Raw genomic sequence first — 17,929 nt, 5'->3', positions numbered from 1 at the left:
CGCCCTCTAACAGGGGACAGATAGGACCTCCGGAACAAGATGGGACTACGAGGAGGTTTACCGCCAACAACTGGATCCTGCTTAACAGGCAGAAAGACCAGAAGCAACACACCGATAATCTTCAACAGTAAACGAGTCAGCAGCCTTCGCTGTGAGCTGAACACACAAGCACAAAGGCTAATGACGTGCTCTAAAACATAATCCATCAGCATGCCAATGCCAAATCCACCTAAACACACCAAAGTACAACCAACACGAGCAAGAACAAGAATGTTTCCGTTGTCCATAAATCATCACTATATCACTTAAAGGATAGTGCACAATGTATGTTAGGGTGCAAACGACGTAGTAGTCTCAGCTATGGCTGCAAAAAAACAATTATTTTCCATATCTGTTAATCTGTTTGCATTGCATTGCATTTAACATTTTGATTAATCGTTTAGTTACTAAAAATAGCAAATATAGTGACAAATGCCCATCACAATTTACCAGATTGTATTTTTGTCCAACAAACGGTCCAAAACCTCAATTTAGAATGATATAAAACAAAAAAGCATCAAATTGTCACATAATTATCCTCGCATAAATAACAAACGATTAATCAGATTTGAAAACGTGTTGTCCATTCATTTTCTGTCAATTGATTAGTTGCCTAATCACATCAACCGTAGTCTCAGCTTCAGTAATGTCAACGACACAAAAGTTAGAGAAAGGTATCATCAGATGAGTTCTTCTCATAATCCTTGGTACCACAAGCACAATCTACATCAACGCCATCATCTCCACATTCCAGCTTTACCTTCACTTTGGGAGACCTACATCCTGGATGGGGTACAGTTGGGGGAGAGCGTGGAGTGGCGAGGGGAGGAGAGGCGGGTTTAGGGGGAGTCAGGGTGGGAAGGGGAATAGGCAACTCTGAGTTGGGGCAGGATGTGACCAGATGAGACAGACAGACAGAGCTTGAGGGGTGACAGACAGAGCGCTGTGAGGGAACGTTTGGAGAGGGGTGAGAGGAGTGAATAGGAGATGGGGAGACGGGCGGAGAGGGAGAGACTGAAGTGAGCAGCGATGTCATGAGGTGAGGCAGGGATGGGGGCCGAGGGGAGACAGGGGGAGAGGGAGGGATGGTGTTACGATCCTGCTGTTGTGACCGGGAGAAAGAAGACAAAGGAGTAAAAGATGAAATAGAAGATGAAGACGGAGTAAAAGAGGTAGAAGATGAAAGAGTGAAAGAAGTAGATGATGGAGAAAACGAAGAAGTAGAAGACGACGGAGTAAAGGAAGAAGTGGAAGATGAGGAAGGCGTGAAAGTAGAAGTAGGTGAAGGAGTGAAAGCAGAAGTAGAAGATGAAGAAGGAGTGAAAGCAGAAGTAGAAGAAGAGGAAGGGGGAGGTAAGGATGTCAGAGGTGGTGGTACGGAGGGTGAGGGGAGGCCGGGGGGAGGTAACCATGTCAAAGTGGAAGGAGAGACATCAGCCTATAGAGGTAATGACACACACATCAATTCTGAGTCACAGAAGCTAAATGCTGAGGATTTTTACTGAGCCCAGGAAAGGACGTGGAGAAAAATATTTTAAATGCATGCTGTTAAAAAACAACAATTTGCTGTGCAATAGTGATATTTTAAGACTTGAGTGTCCATGCAATTCCTCTTTGATTTTTAATGCACGAATAAAATGTCAAAAACTCCCTCTCTCATGTAAAGTACTTTATCCTTACACTTACATTTGAGATCACTCCCTGGCACTATATTAATTGTTCACCGTTATGGGTGTGAAATAGACCCACTATGCAGCATTAAAAATTATTTAATAAACATATAGGTTATTTTCACAGCAGTTGTGTCATAGTAGGAAAAGCACAGGCGTTATTAAAAACATTATCGATGGCTCCATTCTGTTCACGTGTCCCAATAAGCCATGGAAGTGTGACAGTGAGCCAGGACCTTAAAACTGAAGCAGCTAAATGGAAATCAGCAAATATTAATTTGATAATTTACACTTTCCTACTGTGACATGTCAAAATGTCTTCTGTGAAAAAAAAGGCCTATGGAACACAAAGACTGTTTCACTCTGCACAAAGTCACATGCACTGCTGTAGATGAGGGCATAAAACAACAGGTAATCTAACACACTCCTCAATCTCCATTATTGTTAGGAAACATCTGTCACCATAGATGCCTTGATCATTAAACATTTTAGTTATACAACATATTACTTCCCTGTAAATGCATCCAGACTTATGGCTGCGTGACACAAGTACATTGACCTTTGTGTCAAACTTTTTAAGAGAAGGCAAAAGTAGTTCTATTTTTTCTTGGATTTAAAACACTTCCCTCCATCTCCCTTCCAGGGCCCTGTAGTGTTTCTCTCAAAGCTCACACCATGCTCTACCTGTGGACTGAGTCTCTCATTTAAACCTTTAATGTCCTCCTCTCTGTCCTCTCTAGCTTCATCCTCTTCCTCAATGAACAACTCAGTATATCCCCTTCCTGTCACCGATGGTGGTCTCTGAGGCTCGACTGGTTGCACATTCAGAGTTTTTGAATGCCCTCCCCAAGTGATGGGTAGTGGCTCCATTGTCATAGGCTTGTGAAACTGCACCTCGAACCGAGCGCTGCCTGCCGAGTCGCTGGCTGGAGTGACTGCTGTGGGTTTCACTGCTGGCTGATGGGATTCTTCTACTTTTAGCGTAAACCTGCTCTGGGATTCATCGGTCAGCGTAGCTGGTGGGGAATCTACCAAAGACAATCTTGAAAAGTAAGCATCGTCTTTACTGGTAGAACCATCCAGAACCATGGACAACAGCTCGTCATAAGGGTCTTTTACTTGCAGCTCAACATCAGGGATTATGCTGCTTTTATGTACTTCCACATTTGACTTGTGCCGTGGTGGAACCTCTGTGGGTGACTTTATTGGCTCTGGCACTGTGCAGGACAAAACCTCTGGCTTAAAAATGTGTAATGCTTGGGCTATTCCTTTGCCACTTTTGTATCGCAGTGAAGAGACAGGCAGTGGAGAGGTAAATGAGGAATGAGGAAGGGGAGGAGGAGGTGGAGGTGGTTGGGAGAATGGCACGGCAGGGGGGGTGTGACCTAAACTGTGTCTCCCTTCGTTAAATGGAGGAGTTATGGAAAACCTCTGGGGCAGCATGGCGAAGCCTCTTTGTGACGGCGCATTGGGCTCCTGAGCCTTTAGGAGAGGTGTAAGGTCAGTGGGGAGTGGGGGAGGGGGTGGTGTGGGCGGTACAGGGGTGGTTGAGAGGGAGCAAGCTGGGGTAGACGCTGATGAGTCCAACGTGAGAGACAGCCACTCGTTGGTGATAGCTTGCAGGTCAAGCCTTCTCAACAGGGGGTGAGGGGAGGGCAGGTCACGAGTAGTGGAGGATGGAGGTAGATGGTAGAAAGGCTCCATGAAAGTGAAGTGAAAAAGAAGGAACAGTGTAATTTATAAAACTGGAACACAGAGTACACTGTGTTTTGTATGTGTGTGTGTGTGTGTGTGTGTGTGTGTGTGTGTGTGTGTGTGTGTGTGTGTGTGGGCTAAACAGAGCTTAAAGGCTGTATTGACTCCCTTATGCAGATGATGCATTTACGTATTTATTTAAATATATTAACATAAACTGTTTTTTTACAACATGTTACTTTTTGAGAATGTAACATATTTGTTAGCATTTGTGATGTTAGTCAATAACCAACACTGATGTTCACAAATAAATACCCACAAATTATAAATCAATTCATTTATAAAAGTAGCTCAAAGTGCTTTATTATCACCAGCACTTTAAAACAAATTGCTGGTTAGAATTGTGCTACTCTATTGTATTGGTTTCTTGTATTCAATTGTCACAATGTTGTAGTGATTTTCCTACCTTGATGGGTGTAGAGCTTGGTGTCCTGTTGCCAGGGTAACTATGTGAGTCTATGTGGTGGGCAGAGCTCTTGGCCGGGGAGCGCTTGACGATGTCAACGTATGACACTGGAAAGATGCCCTGTTTGGTTGTGTCTGGGATCTTTCCCTCGTACCAGTTCTGGTCCACCTGCCTTATCACAATAAGTCTCTCACCCTACACACAGACACACACACACACACACACACACACACACACACTTTTTGTCACATGTATTGCCTTCTACCACTGTATTGTTTTTTAATGCAGGCAGGATATTCTCAAATTCTACATAGCTTTAACCACATCAAACATATCATCACTGCCTGGTGGGAACCCTGTAACTACATCTGGATGATGACTTGTTTTTTTTTTTATAATTTGAAGAGATTTTGCATCTTTTGAGTTTCTACAATCACTTCAAAGTCCAGTAGATAAACTCAAAACAGTAGAGTTCCTCCTAATTATAAACCATTACAAAACCAGTTACATTGTTGCAGCTTTTCACTTACACACAAACAATAAACAGGCTACCTTTCTGAGAGACAGCTCCACGTTCGTATCAGCATTGAAGTTGTAGCGAGCCACTCCCTCTCCGATCTCTCTGACATGTGCTGGCGGAGGAGGACGAATCGGCTGCTGCTTCTCTGAGGATGGCATCTTCTGTTTATGTGTGTGCATTAGTGTAAATGTGCGTGTCGAAGGAGAGAAATCAAAGAGACAAATGACATATAAGACACAAAATGGTGCACATCTACGGTCCTCGCATACAGTTTATCAGTTGCACACTTACTTCTACATACGATATAGGTAATATCCCAACTCGTCCGTGGTGCTCCCCTTCATACCAGTTGTTGTCTATTTGCCGGATGATGTTCAATGCATCACCCTTCTTAAATGTCAGCTCCCTGCAACACATTCATGTCATCAGAGTGCCAGCACACAGGTGTGTAGAAGACATGAACTGACCATTTCAACCAGGGCAATTATTTCATGTAAACATCAGCCACTGAAGCAGAATGAAATAAGACCAAGTACAGCAAAAATTAGCTTTATTCATGCATATATTTAAAGACTGCATAAAATAAATCAGCGGAAGCCATCCAGGTGTGGTGGTTAGGATGTGACGATAAAGTTATCTTAGAAAGCAAAAGAAACTTTGACTTTGTGAAATGCACAAGTATCTGAAATCACAACATTGAATGCAATGAGTCGAGATGTGATAAGCAGTTAGGCATTCGTGCTTTAAAGCTTGGCATCCTTGTCCAAGCACTGTGCATTTACTGTACTCACTTAGCTGATTGTGCCTTAAAATCATAAATGGCTCTCGCAGGCTGTTTCTGATGGAGGAGAGAGAACAGAATAAGTTGTGTCATCTGTTTATGGGAGACCTAGGAGATGAGAGTGAGAGAAAGAAAGCCGGGCAAAACATAAAATACAGCTTTTTTTTTTTTATATTTGTGAGAAAATGTAACAGTGCCGTGGTATTGTGATGCTAAAGACAAAAAACAAAGTAGCCTGTTGAGGTTCAATCTGAACTATTTTGACAGTGCCAAACATACCAGGTGTTTTTTTTAAATCATTTTAAAGAAATAAATGGCCTATTTAGTGCTCCTAATGAAGTGCACGTTGGTGTTGAGAATACTAGCAATCAGCTTCAGTGTTGTACCTCTCTGTCAGGAGTAGGTCTTCTACTCTGGGGTGTGTGGCGTCCATCCATGGTGGAATAACACCTGGAGACATCCTGGTCTGTGATTAGCAGAGAAATAAGAAAGGTCATGGGAGTTACCATAATAAACACAATCATGTCCCATGCATGCTCATAATACAAAAACATGCTTTGGGAACATTCTGGATGGTACAGTGATGATGCCTTTCCAACAGGTAAATGAGGGAATAAAAGCTTAGGGTCAAAAAGTGTGTTTTATTTCCATTATACTGGAAAAAACAAGGTGATTGCGATACCCACAGTATGACACATGCAGTCAAAAAGATCTGCAACGCAAAATGAAACAAGGGGAATACAGCCCAAAAATGACTAAATATGATAAAACCATTGATAAAAAAAAAACATGAACACAAGAGCAAATGGCTTGAATACGATTGTGGGATTATAAAACGACTCCATAAATAAATCTGCAAAACAGATAAATGTTACAACCAAAACAATAATATAATTATAAACAAACAGATGAATGTTCACATTTATTTACTCCAACCAGGGTAATACTGTAAATTCTCAAATATTTCTTTACCTCAATTACAGACTGCTCTCTGATTTTCTCTTTCTAACTCATTTAATTCCAATTTTCCTACTGCAACGCCAACTGCCAATTTTTTTTCAGCATTAAGCTACTGTCAAGCAGAGACAGCATTGTCTGCAATGTTTCAAATTAGGTTTCCAGTAGCACAAATGGCATATCCTCCCATTTTAGTAGCAGACCTTTAATGTGAAACTTCAGCAGGAACAAGTGTTTAGTCACTGACACTAGCAAAATAGGGCCATTATTTTAACACCTGGTTTAACTTGAGAATTTACAGTAAACAGGTCACACAAATATATAGAAAAGCACAGTTATGGGTGTATCCGCTGACCAATGAGAGGAATAGGGCGAGCCCATGCAATACTGAAAGAGATATTGAGGTGTGGAGTATGCATGCATGTATGTGTGTGTATGTTTATGCAGAAACAAACTATGTGCAGGTTTGACAAAGTGTACATGTGCATATTTGAGGTGTGACATGTGTATTATCTCCACCTGAATAACAGAGACCATTCCCATTGCCCTGCTCCTCTCCATACTCATTATTGTTTGAGGTGTCTGTGTGGCGTCCGTAACAGGCACTGATTGGTGACTGCAGCCGTGGTGTGGAGGGATCCTCTCTATGTGAGGCATACCCAGTGGGGCTCCCATCTGGGTACAAAGATGCAGAGGACTGACCCCCGTGCCAACACCCCCTCCTCCCCCGCAATGACGAGCTTCGTTCAGGCACATTTGGCAGCAGTTCGGCCAGTATTCTCCTCAGAATGCTATCATCAGGTGCTCTAGTTCCTCTGTGGCCTCTCTCTGCTTGAATGTGCTCGTATATGTCTCTCAAGGCTGCGTCTAGTGCATCATAAATGGCCTGTTTGGACTTGGGTCTGCTACCGCCATCTCCGCCACCACTGGTTCTTCTAGAGGTAGGTGGTGAGCCCTTTTTCCTGCGGAAAGGCACTGGGCTGACCAGGAAGGCCAGCTTGGACATCGCTTGCTGGGACTGGGAACTTTGGATTTGGGAATGGCTGCTGCTGTGTCTCTGCTGCGAAGGTCTCTGGAGCTCCAGGCGTGCTCTCTCTCTCTCATGGCGCAGCATGGTTGTGAAACGGGTATAAGAGGCCGGGCAGCGCCCTTTGCAAGAGCTGATGAGGTGGCGGTGTTGGTAGCCCTGGCTCTGGCCTAGACTTTGGTGACCAGGGTGGTGGTGGTGATGGTGGTGGTGATGACGGAGGTGGTGGTGAAGGGTGGAAGAGCCGTACAAGCTCTCAGAGGAGGTTAGTGAGCAATGGTCAAAGTCACTCTCACTGCAAAATGAGGAGCCCTCCACCTGGATGAAGTCACTGAGGTCTGACGCAACAGCGTCTTGTTCACTGTCAGAGTAGTCTTGGTTGGCTTGTGGGCCTTGGGGAACAGGAGGAGCAGGAAAGGTCCGCCCACGACCGGGCTCCGGTCCAACACGAGGCTGGCCCTCAGGTGGGCTACGAGGTCGATGCAAGTGAACCATGGTGTGAGGTACTGTTCCACTGTTGCCATTATTGTTATTATTGTCTTCCTCTAGTAAAGATTCTATTGAAAAACGGCGTTTTGGAAAACTGGGTGTGCCACCGCCACCACTGCTGGCTCGAGATGACGAGCCACCTGGCGTGGTAGTGCCCGAAGGCACCTCACTATCACCCAAGTTGGGCATGGATTTGGACTTCTGAATAAGGCGCTCATATGCAGAAATGCGGGTTGGCACCATATCGCGTGGCACCTCCATGCCCCAAGAGGGTGTCCAAGGAGAGAGGCGATGCCGATGCAGGTGAGGTTGGCGCTCCAGCTCCAGGATGCGAGTGCGAACCGAGCGAATTACTTCAGATGGGATGAGCTGAGCTCGGTCGATCTGGTGCATCTTACGATAGAGCTGGAGAAAGCCCGGTGAATCGTGTGCCCGTCGCCGGTGGAGTCGAGGCAGTGAGCGAGTGGAGATGGATCCAGTCGAACCTGAGGGATTCCCATCACAAACCAGTGACCCAGCACTTTCTGAGCGGGTGGCGTTGCGCCCGCCTGAGCCAGAATGCCCATCATTTAGTAAGTCATCACAGCTGCGTGACTTGAGCTTGCCGGGGATGGGCGGTACCTCCTCCACACTGCTCCATGCCTCTGCATCCTGGCATTTTATCGGCCAACTGTTCTTACAACAGACAGACTGCTTGGAGGAGGAGCTGCCTTCCTGGCTGGAATCCTCATGGCAATGGACAGAGTCAGAGGGGACGGGGGGCAGATAGGGGCGCTGATAAGAACCTGGGGAGTTTAAACTGTTTGGATACATGTTGCATGCGTCCCCACCTTTCAGATGTCCAATAGAAAGCAGCGTGGTGAAAGAGAAGAAGGAGGAAAGCATATTAAGCAAATATACCCATCAAAGGGTTGAAGAGCTGGGGACAGGGAGAAGAATTAGGAGAGATAAGGATGGGAAAAAAAGATGATCTGATGTTTTTTCTTCAGACTTCCACCAATACAAATCAAGGAAACTTATGACCACATCAGACAGACATTATATTGTGAAAAACACAACAAATGACAACAAATCTTTGATTTTCTGGTGATGTGGTAAGTACAGTACACCCATATGATGACAGTCTGGGGAAGAGAAGGGAAAAGAGAAATACAAAGAGAAAGACAAAAAAAAGTGAAAAGGAGGGGTTTGTGTGTATATGTGTGTACCTTTGGCTCTGGAGGGTGAGGCTGGTGAGGAACGAACCACAGGTCTCTTTAAGCTGCTGCTGGGTCTGTAGGCATCCACTGGTTTAGGGGAAGTTACAGCTCTGCTCTGAGACTGGACATTCACTTGGGAACTTGACGGCTCAGACTTCCTTCTCTTCCTGTAGTCACTGGCAGCACTGCAACACAGTCACAGACATCAAAGAGTTTGCAATAGGCACATTGAATTCAGGTACTATCAATGTCTTGTACATTCTATTTACGATATTTCCTGTATTATCATGATATCAGTATACAAACAACGCATAGACCAAAATATAAGTTTAATTTAAATGTATTTTATTTAGGATAAACAAGTTAATGGTGTTTAACACCTGAAATAAGTTCACCTTCGTGAACTGTGTAAAAACAGTAAAAAAAAAAAAAATCTTTTTTCCAAACCAATAAGAGACAAATTAACTATATATCATGTCATCTTTTTCATGGTCATTTGTGTACTCATTTTTAAGTATTATTCAAGCTCATCCTACTAAAAAACGTGGCTATTATCCGTGTATAAGAAAAGATGAGACAACAGAGTTTCTGTAACTTCTCTTATACCAAATGTCTAAAACCCCAATGGGCTTTCTGTTCAAAACAAACACACTCAATGTCACTTACATAAATTGCATGGCCTATTCATCTCGTCCCATTTCTGTCCTTTCTTAAACCGCGGAAAATGCGACTGAATAAGTAGGCCATTGGTGAATGGGAGTAGGACGAAAGGGAGGAGGTGTGGGGGGGTGAGGGGGTTGAGGCTAAGGATAGGAGTTGAAGGGCAGAATCAATAGGTTGGCTGCGTTAATTTATTCTGGCTCAGTTAGTGAAAGGGAGACGCAAAGTGCCCTGCTTCAGTGGCAAAAGCAAATAAAGACAAACACTAATCCTTGCAGAATCTTCATTAATTACAGACACATTAGCTTTTTGCACCAGAGTCAAGGCAAGAAAGAGCAGTTTTGGTTCCCTGCTGTTTCACAACAAGGACCACGGCTGTTGAGAGGATGGGGGAAGGGGGAAGGGTGGTGATGCAGAGGAAAATAAAAGAAACAGAGGTTACCTCGCAGGTCTCTCCGGAGCCTTGTCAGCAGGAGCGATGTGCAGGGATGTCTGAAATAGGACAGACAACAAAAGAGAAAAGTCAGGTCCCGCAAGAACAAAGACTCAAGGCAGAACAGCTCACAATGCACAGCCTGCATGCGGTTGTTGCTGTGCCACACTCAAAACGCTCCCCCAGCGTTAGGTGCGATGGATGCTGGTTCCACATGGCACACCTGAGCAAGAAGAGGCCTACCGGTGTAAGCTGTGAAGATAAATTCCTGCTCTCTCTTGGGCTGCTCTGGAGGATGATGACAAAGGTGATATAGCAAAGGATGTTATGAGCTGAGCTCAGGGGGCAAATGCTGCCCTGCAAAATCTGGCATGGATCAGCTGGAATGGGTCTTGAACTGCAAAGGTCTCTCTGAGGATACGCTAACCATCAAATACCATCACACAATAATGTTGGAAACAGCAACACTTGTTCCAGTAAAGTATACAATAGAATCCGAAGCAAAGAAATTAAAAGCATTTCAAAGCTATATGTTCAACAGCCTTCACAAAGCAACATCATACTCATTTTGCGGTGGATGGCTGATATGGTGACATGAGATGGCACTGACATGGTGCTACACTACATTACACTAATTTTAAGCAATCATATCTCACATTCTTAACAATATTGATTTAAATTCCTACGATTGGTTAGAAATTGTGAGATTAACAACACTACTGGAACACACATAAATGTGAGATTACCTCAATGCGCTGGCGAGCGGAGATGTCTGGATTATAATCCAGCCGTTTTTTAGGAGGCTTGAGCCCCAAGCAGCAGCAGTGAGCAGCAGGAAGAGGAGGAGAGGAGGAGGAATAGGAAGAAGGTGAAAATGAGGTGAGGTAGGAGAAGCAGTGGTGACATCATGGGGAGAAACAAAAAAAAACAAGAAACATGTGGTAAGAGTGACACCCGTTAGAGAATCCGAGTAACCAGAGATGGACTAGTTCACAAACGTTGCACATCTGCTTTGAATGTACAATGCACACATCTACATACACTCAATACACACACACACACACACACACACACCCCTACATGTTATACACATCCATTCTTATGCACATTCTAATCTATTGATGCTTTAATTCTAGGCTAATCTCAAAAAAACTACAGTATGTCAATGCTATAATAAATTAGGCCTACTACACCAACCTTTATACCACACACGCATGCTGCACACACACACGCGCGAACACGCACACACGCAGAAATGTGCCCATGTACCACACACACATGCAGAGTGTGGGAGCAAGCTGTGAAGCAGAAAGCCGAGTGGAGCACAAGCTGCAGTGTTGTGTTTATTTGAGAGTGCAATGGATTGCACTCTCAAATGTTGTGATTTAGTGCTGGTTTACTAATGCAGATAAACTATTGTTCACTCAGTTGGTCAACACTCCTTGCGACTTGTCAGCTCAACATACACGCAAACAATGAACTTACCGTGAGATTCTGTCCTAGCTGGACCAGTCAGTGCATGTAGCAAAACCAAACCATCTACACTCTAAGGGCTTATTCAGTGGTGTGAAACATTCTAAATATTGCAGGTAGAAATCTCAACACACAGCCCAACATGACTCTGGGAAGTCATGCCAGCTCCAGATGTGACATTTTCACCTGAACATTTCGAATAAGCCCAACAAATCATCACCTCATGTCATGCCCTGGCATGGACAGAGGCATGACACGTTGTAAATCAGTCAGCTTGGAGTAATTTGATCCCAGATCTGTGGCTAGAGGCAAACCCTGCCCTGAGCCACTGGGACGTTATTACCACCTACATCCAACAGAGGGCACTACAGCATTTAGCTTGTAATTATGCAGCGCATTGCTCCAGGGAAAGTGAACATAAACAAAACTACTAGCAGACATGAATAAATAATCAAATGAATAAACGGGGTAAATAATAGGCTGATTGATTGATGTTAGCATGTGCAAGAGATGTTGAAGAAACTGCACAGACTCAGACTGTTATGCAAAACAAAAGGAAATTAGTTACCATTTATTAAACTGACCTATATATTGCATATGGCAATGTTATGATTGATTGATGGACTGTTCTGTGCAGCTCTACCAGCCAAAAAGTCAGCCATCTAAAGCACATTGCCTTTTAACCTATTTTCCAGATTTTTTTTTTTTCGGGCAAGATGCAACACCGACCTGAAATAAAATGATCCAGGTCTGTGCGTGAACATTTCAGTGCCTGCTAGCCACAAGACCGAAAAACCCAGCAACGCAGAGACATAACACAGCCTGTCACAAGGGTGGGGGGGAGAAGGGGGTCACAGCACCCAACAAGTACCACATGCCCAAACAACTAGCGCCACCCAGTCTATTGGTGGAGGCATAAAAAAAAAAAAAGAAAAATCATGAGTGTGTGTATGCCTATGGCAGGGTTGTGGTTGAGGGAGTAGCTATGGCCCTGACTTACCGGCCGCCCAAACTCCAGCTCGGAAAAGAACTTATACCAAGGCTCGTTCTCTAAATCTATGTCATCATAGGTCTGGGAAATCATGACAGTGAGAGAGGAGGTAGAAGAAAGACAGAAGAAAGATAGTGTGGAAAGAAGTCACACACAAAGAGAGACATGGACCTCATGGTTAGGAATGGGCAAAGGTGGCACAGGGAGATGGGCACAGGATGAAGATTTAGACTGGCTCATGGGGACGAAAGCAGCTGATGAACTATTTACTACTGACAAATCTTACTGAGAATGTTTTGCTTCACTACTTTAATTACTTTGACAGTAATCACAAAACATGAGGGAAACTAAACTATTTGGTAGGCATAGGCAGTATACAATAGTGCCATATTGTAGTATAGTATATATAGTAGTTAAGCTTGTATACACTAAATAAGCTAAGTCTAACTCTTGTCACCATTGGGGACTGAAGAGGCAGACAATTTTGTAAATCCCATGACAGAATCTCATTACCACTGCTTTATTCTCGGCCATAGTGACAGATAATGAAAATCAGCATCTTACTTTGAGCATTACATATTTAACACCCAATCTCATTATCCACACCTTTGTGTATGCTCAGTGCATAGAATACTAAATGCAGTATGACAGAGTGGCAGGGAAAGGCCACAGTCTCACCAGAGGTGCTCATTATATTTAAGAAGAAGTGGACAGGGCATATATTGAAGAACTGTTTGGAAAATACATGAGGGGTTATTCACATGGGTGTACAGTACATTTCCCTTCTACATTGCAGTATGGTATCGCAGTTAGCCAGCCAAACAACTGAGCCAAGTACTGCCCACTTGTATACCTAAAGAGAGTTAAAATTCTGACTACATTCTTTTGAGTTATTGTGTGCTTTTTTTGAAAAGTTAAAAGGTGCTAAACAAATAAAGTTTATATAATTTATATTTAAGTTGGTCTTGCCATCAAAAAAATCTGCCACATTCTCCCTCTGTAAGTTATCCCCAGCACACTTGACCCCTTCATGTCTAAAAACGTAGACAGTTTTAAAGGCGGATTTACAAATATTTACATTTAGAGCTCAGGACTGAGATGTATCTTTCATATTTAGGCTCGACAGCTGCCATCCAATTTTACAATTTGCAAAATGTTATTGGCTGAAAAAACATGTTCTATTCTCCACTATGTTTTGCATTTGCATGGCATTTAAACAATGGACAGATTTCCCTTCAGGAAGCAGAAGTTTATCTCTGCTGATGTGACATGATGCAATAGACTGCCAAACACTTCCTTTGTATCACAGAGAGATAGATTTTCATATTAAATCAACCTGCAATAAACAGTGTCAGATGGGATGTAAATATTTAAATGCAACACAGTTTGACAGGTAAGCCAAAACAACAGTTACTTCTGTGTGGCAAATTAATCATCTACTCTTTTCTGTTGCATGTTTAAACCAACAGCTTTCTCTCTTTTACACACTTCACCGTGCCCTGTAGTCAAGAGGCTTATTCATTTTACTGTCATTTTAACTGTGGAGATGATGCATTGGTTTACTACTCTGTCTGCTCTTTCTAACCCCATTCCCACATGGAAATAGAGTTTTTACGGCAAATGAAACACTGCCAGGAGACGTTTTGTAGGTGTTGTGGTGTTACATCTCTCTTGCGAAAAAGAGAATTCCGCTTCAAGATAAATGAGTCACCCTGTAAAAAAAAGTGATAGCCTAGAGCAGACTGACAATGACGCAAGTACTGTGGACCCATACAGAAAAAAAGAAATTAAACAGATTGCCAGAACAACATTTCTGTTTGCTATGGCTCATAATTGGACACCAAATGGACACCTCACCACTGAAAAGGATGTTTGTGTGCCATTTCTTACCTTGAAGAGTGGAGAGTAAAAAAAGCTTCTGAACAGACAACATTTATAAAGAGCCTGAGACAGCCAGCGTGGGTTCACTTCTATTCTCTATAGCCTTCTCCTTTAATTGCCTTATCGGGAACTGACTCATGCATTATTGCCTAAGAGCTCTCTGCAGTCATCACATCTGCAAAACCTTTTTTTTATTTTTTTTTTTATAAATCTTTTCCCACATAACAGACTCCTCATCTATAACACATTCTCCATTATCCTGTTCTTTATCTCAGATACCTTATGTCGATTATTTTTGCCCTCTCTCTACGCAGTAATTATCTCTGCTGTCTGCTTTGTCATTCACCCCACACAGAGTGAACAGCAAGTACAGTCACTAGAGGATGCAGCACTAGAAACCTTCGCTTTTTTAACGCCCACACTGTGTCTGATGGAAAAAAAAGTCCATGTAAAAGCCCATAATGTGAAAATGCATTAAGTAAGAAAGGTAAAAGGGCTTGTGACTCTATTCTAAGTTTGACCATTCAGTTGTTTTTCTTATCTCTGCAGTGTTATTTCACTTTCATGTTGCTCAATGTTTATTCTTTTACCTCTTCAGAAATGGACCTTCTATTTAGCTCCAAAGTGAAGCAGAGCAGCAACAGAATGTATCTTTTACTGAACAATAACAAGCAACAATAGTAACAGAAACCCCTTCACTGTCAAAGTAATAGAAATAGAAGCACGCATCACGTCTTCTGAATGTTATAAAGAATACATTTTACAGCCTGAGCTGATTCCAGATTGGCTCCAGGCCTCACAGGTTATTCAAACGTAAAGGAGGGCAGTACTGTGATGATGGCTACCAAACGTTTAGTGGATTTTAACAGGATAATGTCAGAGTTCATTATAATCGAATGAAAGAACATTTTTAAATATACTCACTGGTCTTTCATGCTCCAAAATGGAGGACTTTCCAGGCTCATACTCAAAAATACTCTTAGGCTCTGCGCGGTACTTTCGTGTGTCCACTTTCCTGTTGGGAGGACCCCATTCATTCCTGGTGCAAGAAAAAACCAAAACATGTTTCTTAGAAATCAGCCAGACCCTGAGTTAATGAATCCTTCAATGATATCTTTTAGCACAATTTTAAAAATTAATATAATTTCAGGTGGCTCCAAAAAAGAAAATGCACATAAACTACTATAATAAATATATAATCCATGCCATTTATTAGTTTACGTACATAACAAGTGGTGGAGATTTCAATGTCTTTTTGATTGCTTATACAACCATGATTGAGTGCCAGTATTTCATAACTAATAAGGTGTAATTCAGTCAGGAACACCTTTGTCATAGATGTTTATTATGTTTATTATTTATTTATTGCAACAAATGGAAATAGAGTTCTGCTTGGCGCAGATGGCTCCGCTCTAGGGTTGCACGATAATGACGAAATGTGATATTGCAATATCGATTATGAATATTGCGATATCAATATTAATTTCGATATTTTTAAACATGTAAAATTACAAAAGTTACTTAACAAATTAAAACACGTTTTCTTACAACACAAGGTTTATTTCAACTGTCAGTAGACAACGCACTCTGTTGAAATATGCCCGCACGTGGTACGCTCCATAGGGTTTGTCACGTAGTGGACCCGAGCGCTGACGTGCACTAACATGTGCAAGTGGCACGGTAACTGGCCAATGAAACATGATCATTACAGCGTTTCAAGCGGGCTCTAAATCAAACACAACTAAGCCACACAGCCAACGGACGGGACGCAGCACTCCACAAAATAAACTAAATATTGCATACTTATCGCGACACTTTCGATATAATATTGCGATAACGATACTGAGTCGATATATCTTGCCCCCCTTACTCCGCTGTTGATAATGCTCCCTGGACCAGCCAAGCAGAATGCTAAGCTGAAACAGGGAGCATTTTAAACTTTGAGTCATGTTAGGACTCTGAACCAGGAAGGTGGAGGCTGGGGTGGTGGAGGCCAAGCGTTGCCATCAGCAGCAGTGAGTGAGGGAAGCAGGGATCAGTGAGGAGGGAGTCACATTTAAAAGGACCACCTTGATGTGAGAATGGCTGTGATTGGTGTGCGTCTGACAGTAATGATAATTCAATCAGCGGGCGTATGACTTCCGTGTCCTGCATGAACTGATGCCAAGCTTAATTAAACGAAAAAGATAAGACAAAGCTCGTCTTACGTGTCAGGGGAGTCTCTCTCGCGGTCACTGTCTCTGGCCCTGAGCTGGAGGAGAGACGGCATGGGTGGAGGTGGTGGTGGGGGTACAGGGGACGGCGAAGGCTCCCGAGGGCCCAGATGCCCTCCGTTGTCCGAGGGGCTTTTGGCGAGTGGCCTGTACGTATGTGTCCGGGGAGCAGGGTGGGCCAAGGTGGTGTTAGATGACAGGCTGTAGTCATCTGTTAAGGACAGGACAGAGGAGACATTGGAGGGAGAAGTATTGAAGCAGAGATAGCGGGACGAGACAAACGGGTTGGGAAGAAATGACTTGTTGTGTGACAACTTTAGTTATATATAAAACATCTCTCACCATTGTTTATGACAGCATATGTTGCATTGTATGTGTCAGAATAGTCGTCGTCTAAAAAGAAAAGGAACAAAGAGTGATTGGGATAAATGCACAAACATCATTTATGGTACAGAGGGTACAAGTGTGTAGTTTCCTCTCCTGGGAGAACAGCACCTTAAGTCAGACTGAACACAGTCAGTTACAAAGTAGTTTCCAATAGTGACCATTTTTCACAGCGGAGAGAAGTATCAAAACCACCCAAGCAGCAGAAACTACTTCCCATCTGTTAAACCATAAGCTCAGCATGTCTCAAACTATTGTATTTCCAATATATCTTTATTATTTTTTTTTTAACAGTAGCAGTGTATTAACCATATTTTGTTATAACTATGAGTATTTGATTCTGGCTGAATTCAAAGCTGCTACGTTTCTGCAAACGAGGGAACTGCACATTTGGTCGACTCTTTAAGTCTACAGGGGGTTACACAAAAGACAGACTTTGGTAGGACTGGAAAATTGCTTTATAAATTCACTGAGAATATGTAAATATTCAGAGAGTCATGGGAACTCTCTAAGATGCATCAAAAAGATAATCACAGGCCTGTAGATGTTTTTGCAGTTTATAACAAACAAGCTCAGAACTGACTGCGTGATACCATCAAGCCCATAAAATTACAGCATATTTCCCAGGACAGCTCTGTGTCTATTAGAGGTTGCTCTCAAATTCCTCCTCCTCTACAGATTATCTTGCTCTCATCTAATGAGTTCTGGCTCTTTTGGTTTAACAAAAAAAACGGCATGCACAGACACATGAAAATACACACACACACACACACACACAGGCATGCACAGCATGCAAGCATGGCCAATTCCTCTCATAATGTCTGATGATCAAATCACATTCAAATCATGGGAAAGTCCCGCCTTTCAGTGTGATTCAGTACAGACGTACCTGCTTTGTGGACCTTGTGGATCTGTTTGAACATAGTTTTGTACCAATCCTTAGGCCTATCCACCGTCTGTGGAGAGAGAAACAACCATCAAGATTTATGTGCCGCGAAATGCAACAGAATCTGGATAGCTGAAGTTAGAAAGTGAAAAGGGTTCCCACAGT

At 42.9% G+C, this 17,929-nt stretch overlaps 2 protein-coding genes across 8 annotated transcripts in view; both read right to left on the bottom strand.

The window, feature by feature from the left end:
• sorbs2a (sorbin and SH3 domain containing 2a) overlaps window positions 1–17,929 on the bottom strand; it is a 69,321-nt gene that overhangs the window by 3,727 nt on the left and 47,665 nt on the right. For 5 of the 7 annotated variants that reach the window (XM_078263417.1, XM_078263427.1, XM_078263453.1 and 2 more), the window contains 12 exons: window positions 17,768–17,834; window positions 16,837–16,887; window positions 16,489–16,705; window positions 15,206–15,320; window positions 9,946–9,995; window positions 8,853–9,028; window positions 5,558–5,637; window positions 5,182–5,279; window positions 4,682–4,796; window positions 4,423–4,551; window positions 3,871–4,065; window positions 223–3,407 (listed from right to left, as the gene is read on the bottom strand). In XM_078263417.1, coding sequence (XP_078119543.1) covers window positions 2,307–3,407; window positions 3,871–4,065; window positions 4,423–4,551; window positions 4,682–4,796; window positions 5,182–5,279; window positions 5,558–5,637; window positions 8,853–9,028; window positions 9,946–9,995; window positions 15,206–15,320; window positions 16,489–16,705; window positions 16,837–16,887; window positions 17,768–17,834 — 2,394 coding nt within the window. In that variant the 3' untranslated portion in view covers window positions 223–2,306. Of the gene's footprint in view, window positions 1–222; window positions 3,408–3,870; window positions 4,066–4,422; window positions 4,552–4,681; window positions 4,797–5,181; window positions 5,280–5,557; window positions 5,638–8,852; window positions 9,029–9,945; window positions 9,996–15,205; window positions 15,321–16,488; window positions 16,706–16,836; window positions 16,888–17,767; window positions 17,835–17,929 lie in introns of those variants that run through there. The other 2 variants (XM_078263435.1, XM_078263472.1) reach the window with 2 other exon arrangements.
• LOC144530741 (sorbin and SH3 domain-containing protein 2-like) lies at window positions 6,583–8,457 on the bottom strand. Its single transcript, XM_078270453.1, has one exon. The coding sequence runs from the start codon at window positions 8,455–8,457 to the stop codon at window positions 6,583–6,585; it is 1,875 nt and encodes a 624-aa protein (XP_078126579.1).

The sequence above is a fragment of the Sander vitreus genome, chromosome 2, assembly GCF_031162955.1.
Source record: "Sander vitreus isolate 19-12246 chromosome 2, sanVit1, whole genome shotgun sequence".
Taxonomy (NCBI): domain Eukaryota; kingdom Metazoa; phylum Chordata; class Actinopteri; order Perciformes; family Percidae; genus Sander; species Sander vitreus.
The sequence above is the reverse complement of the archived record's forward strand: the minus strand, read 5'-3'. Positions and strand labels throughout refer to the sequence as shown.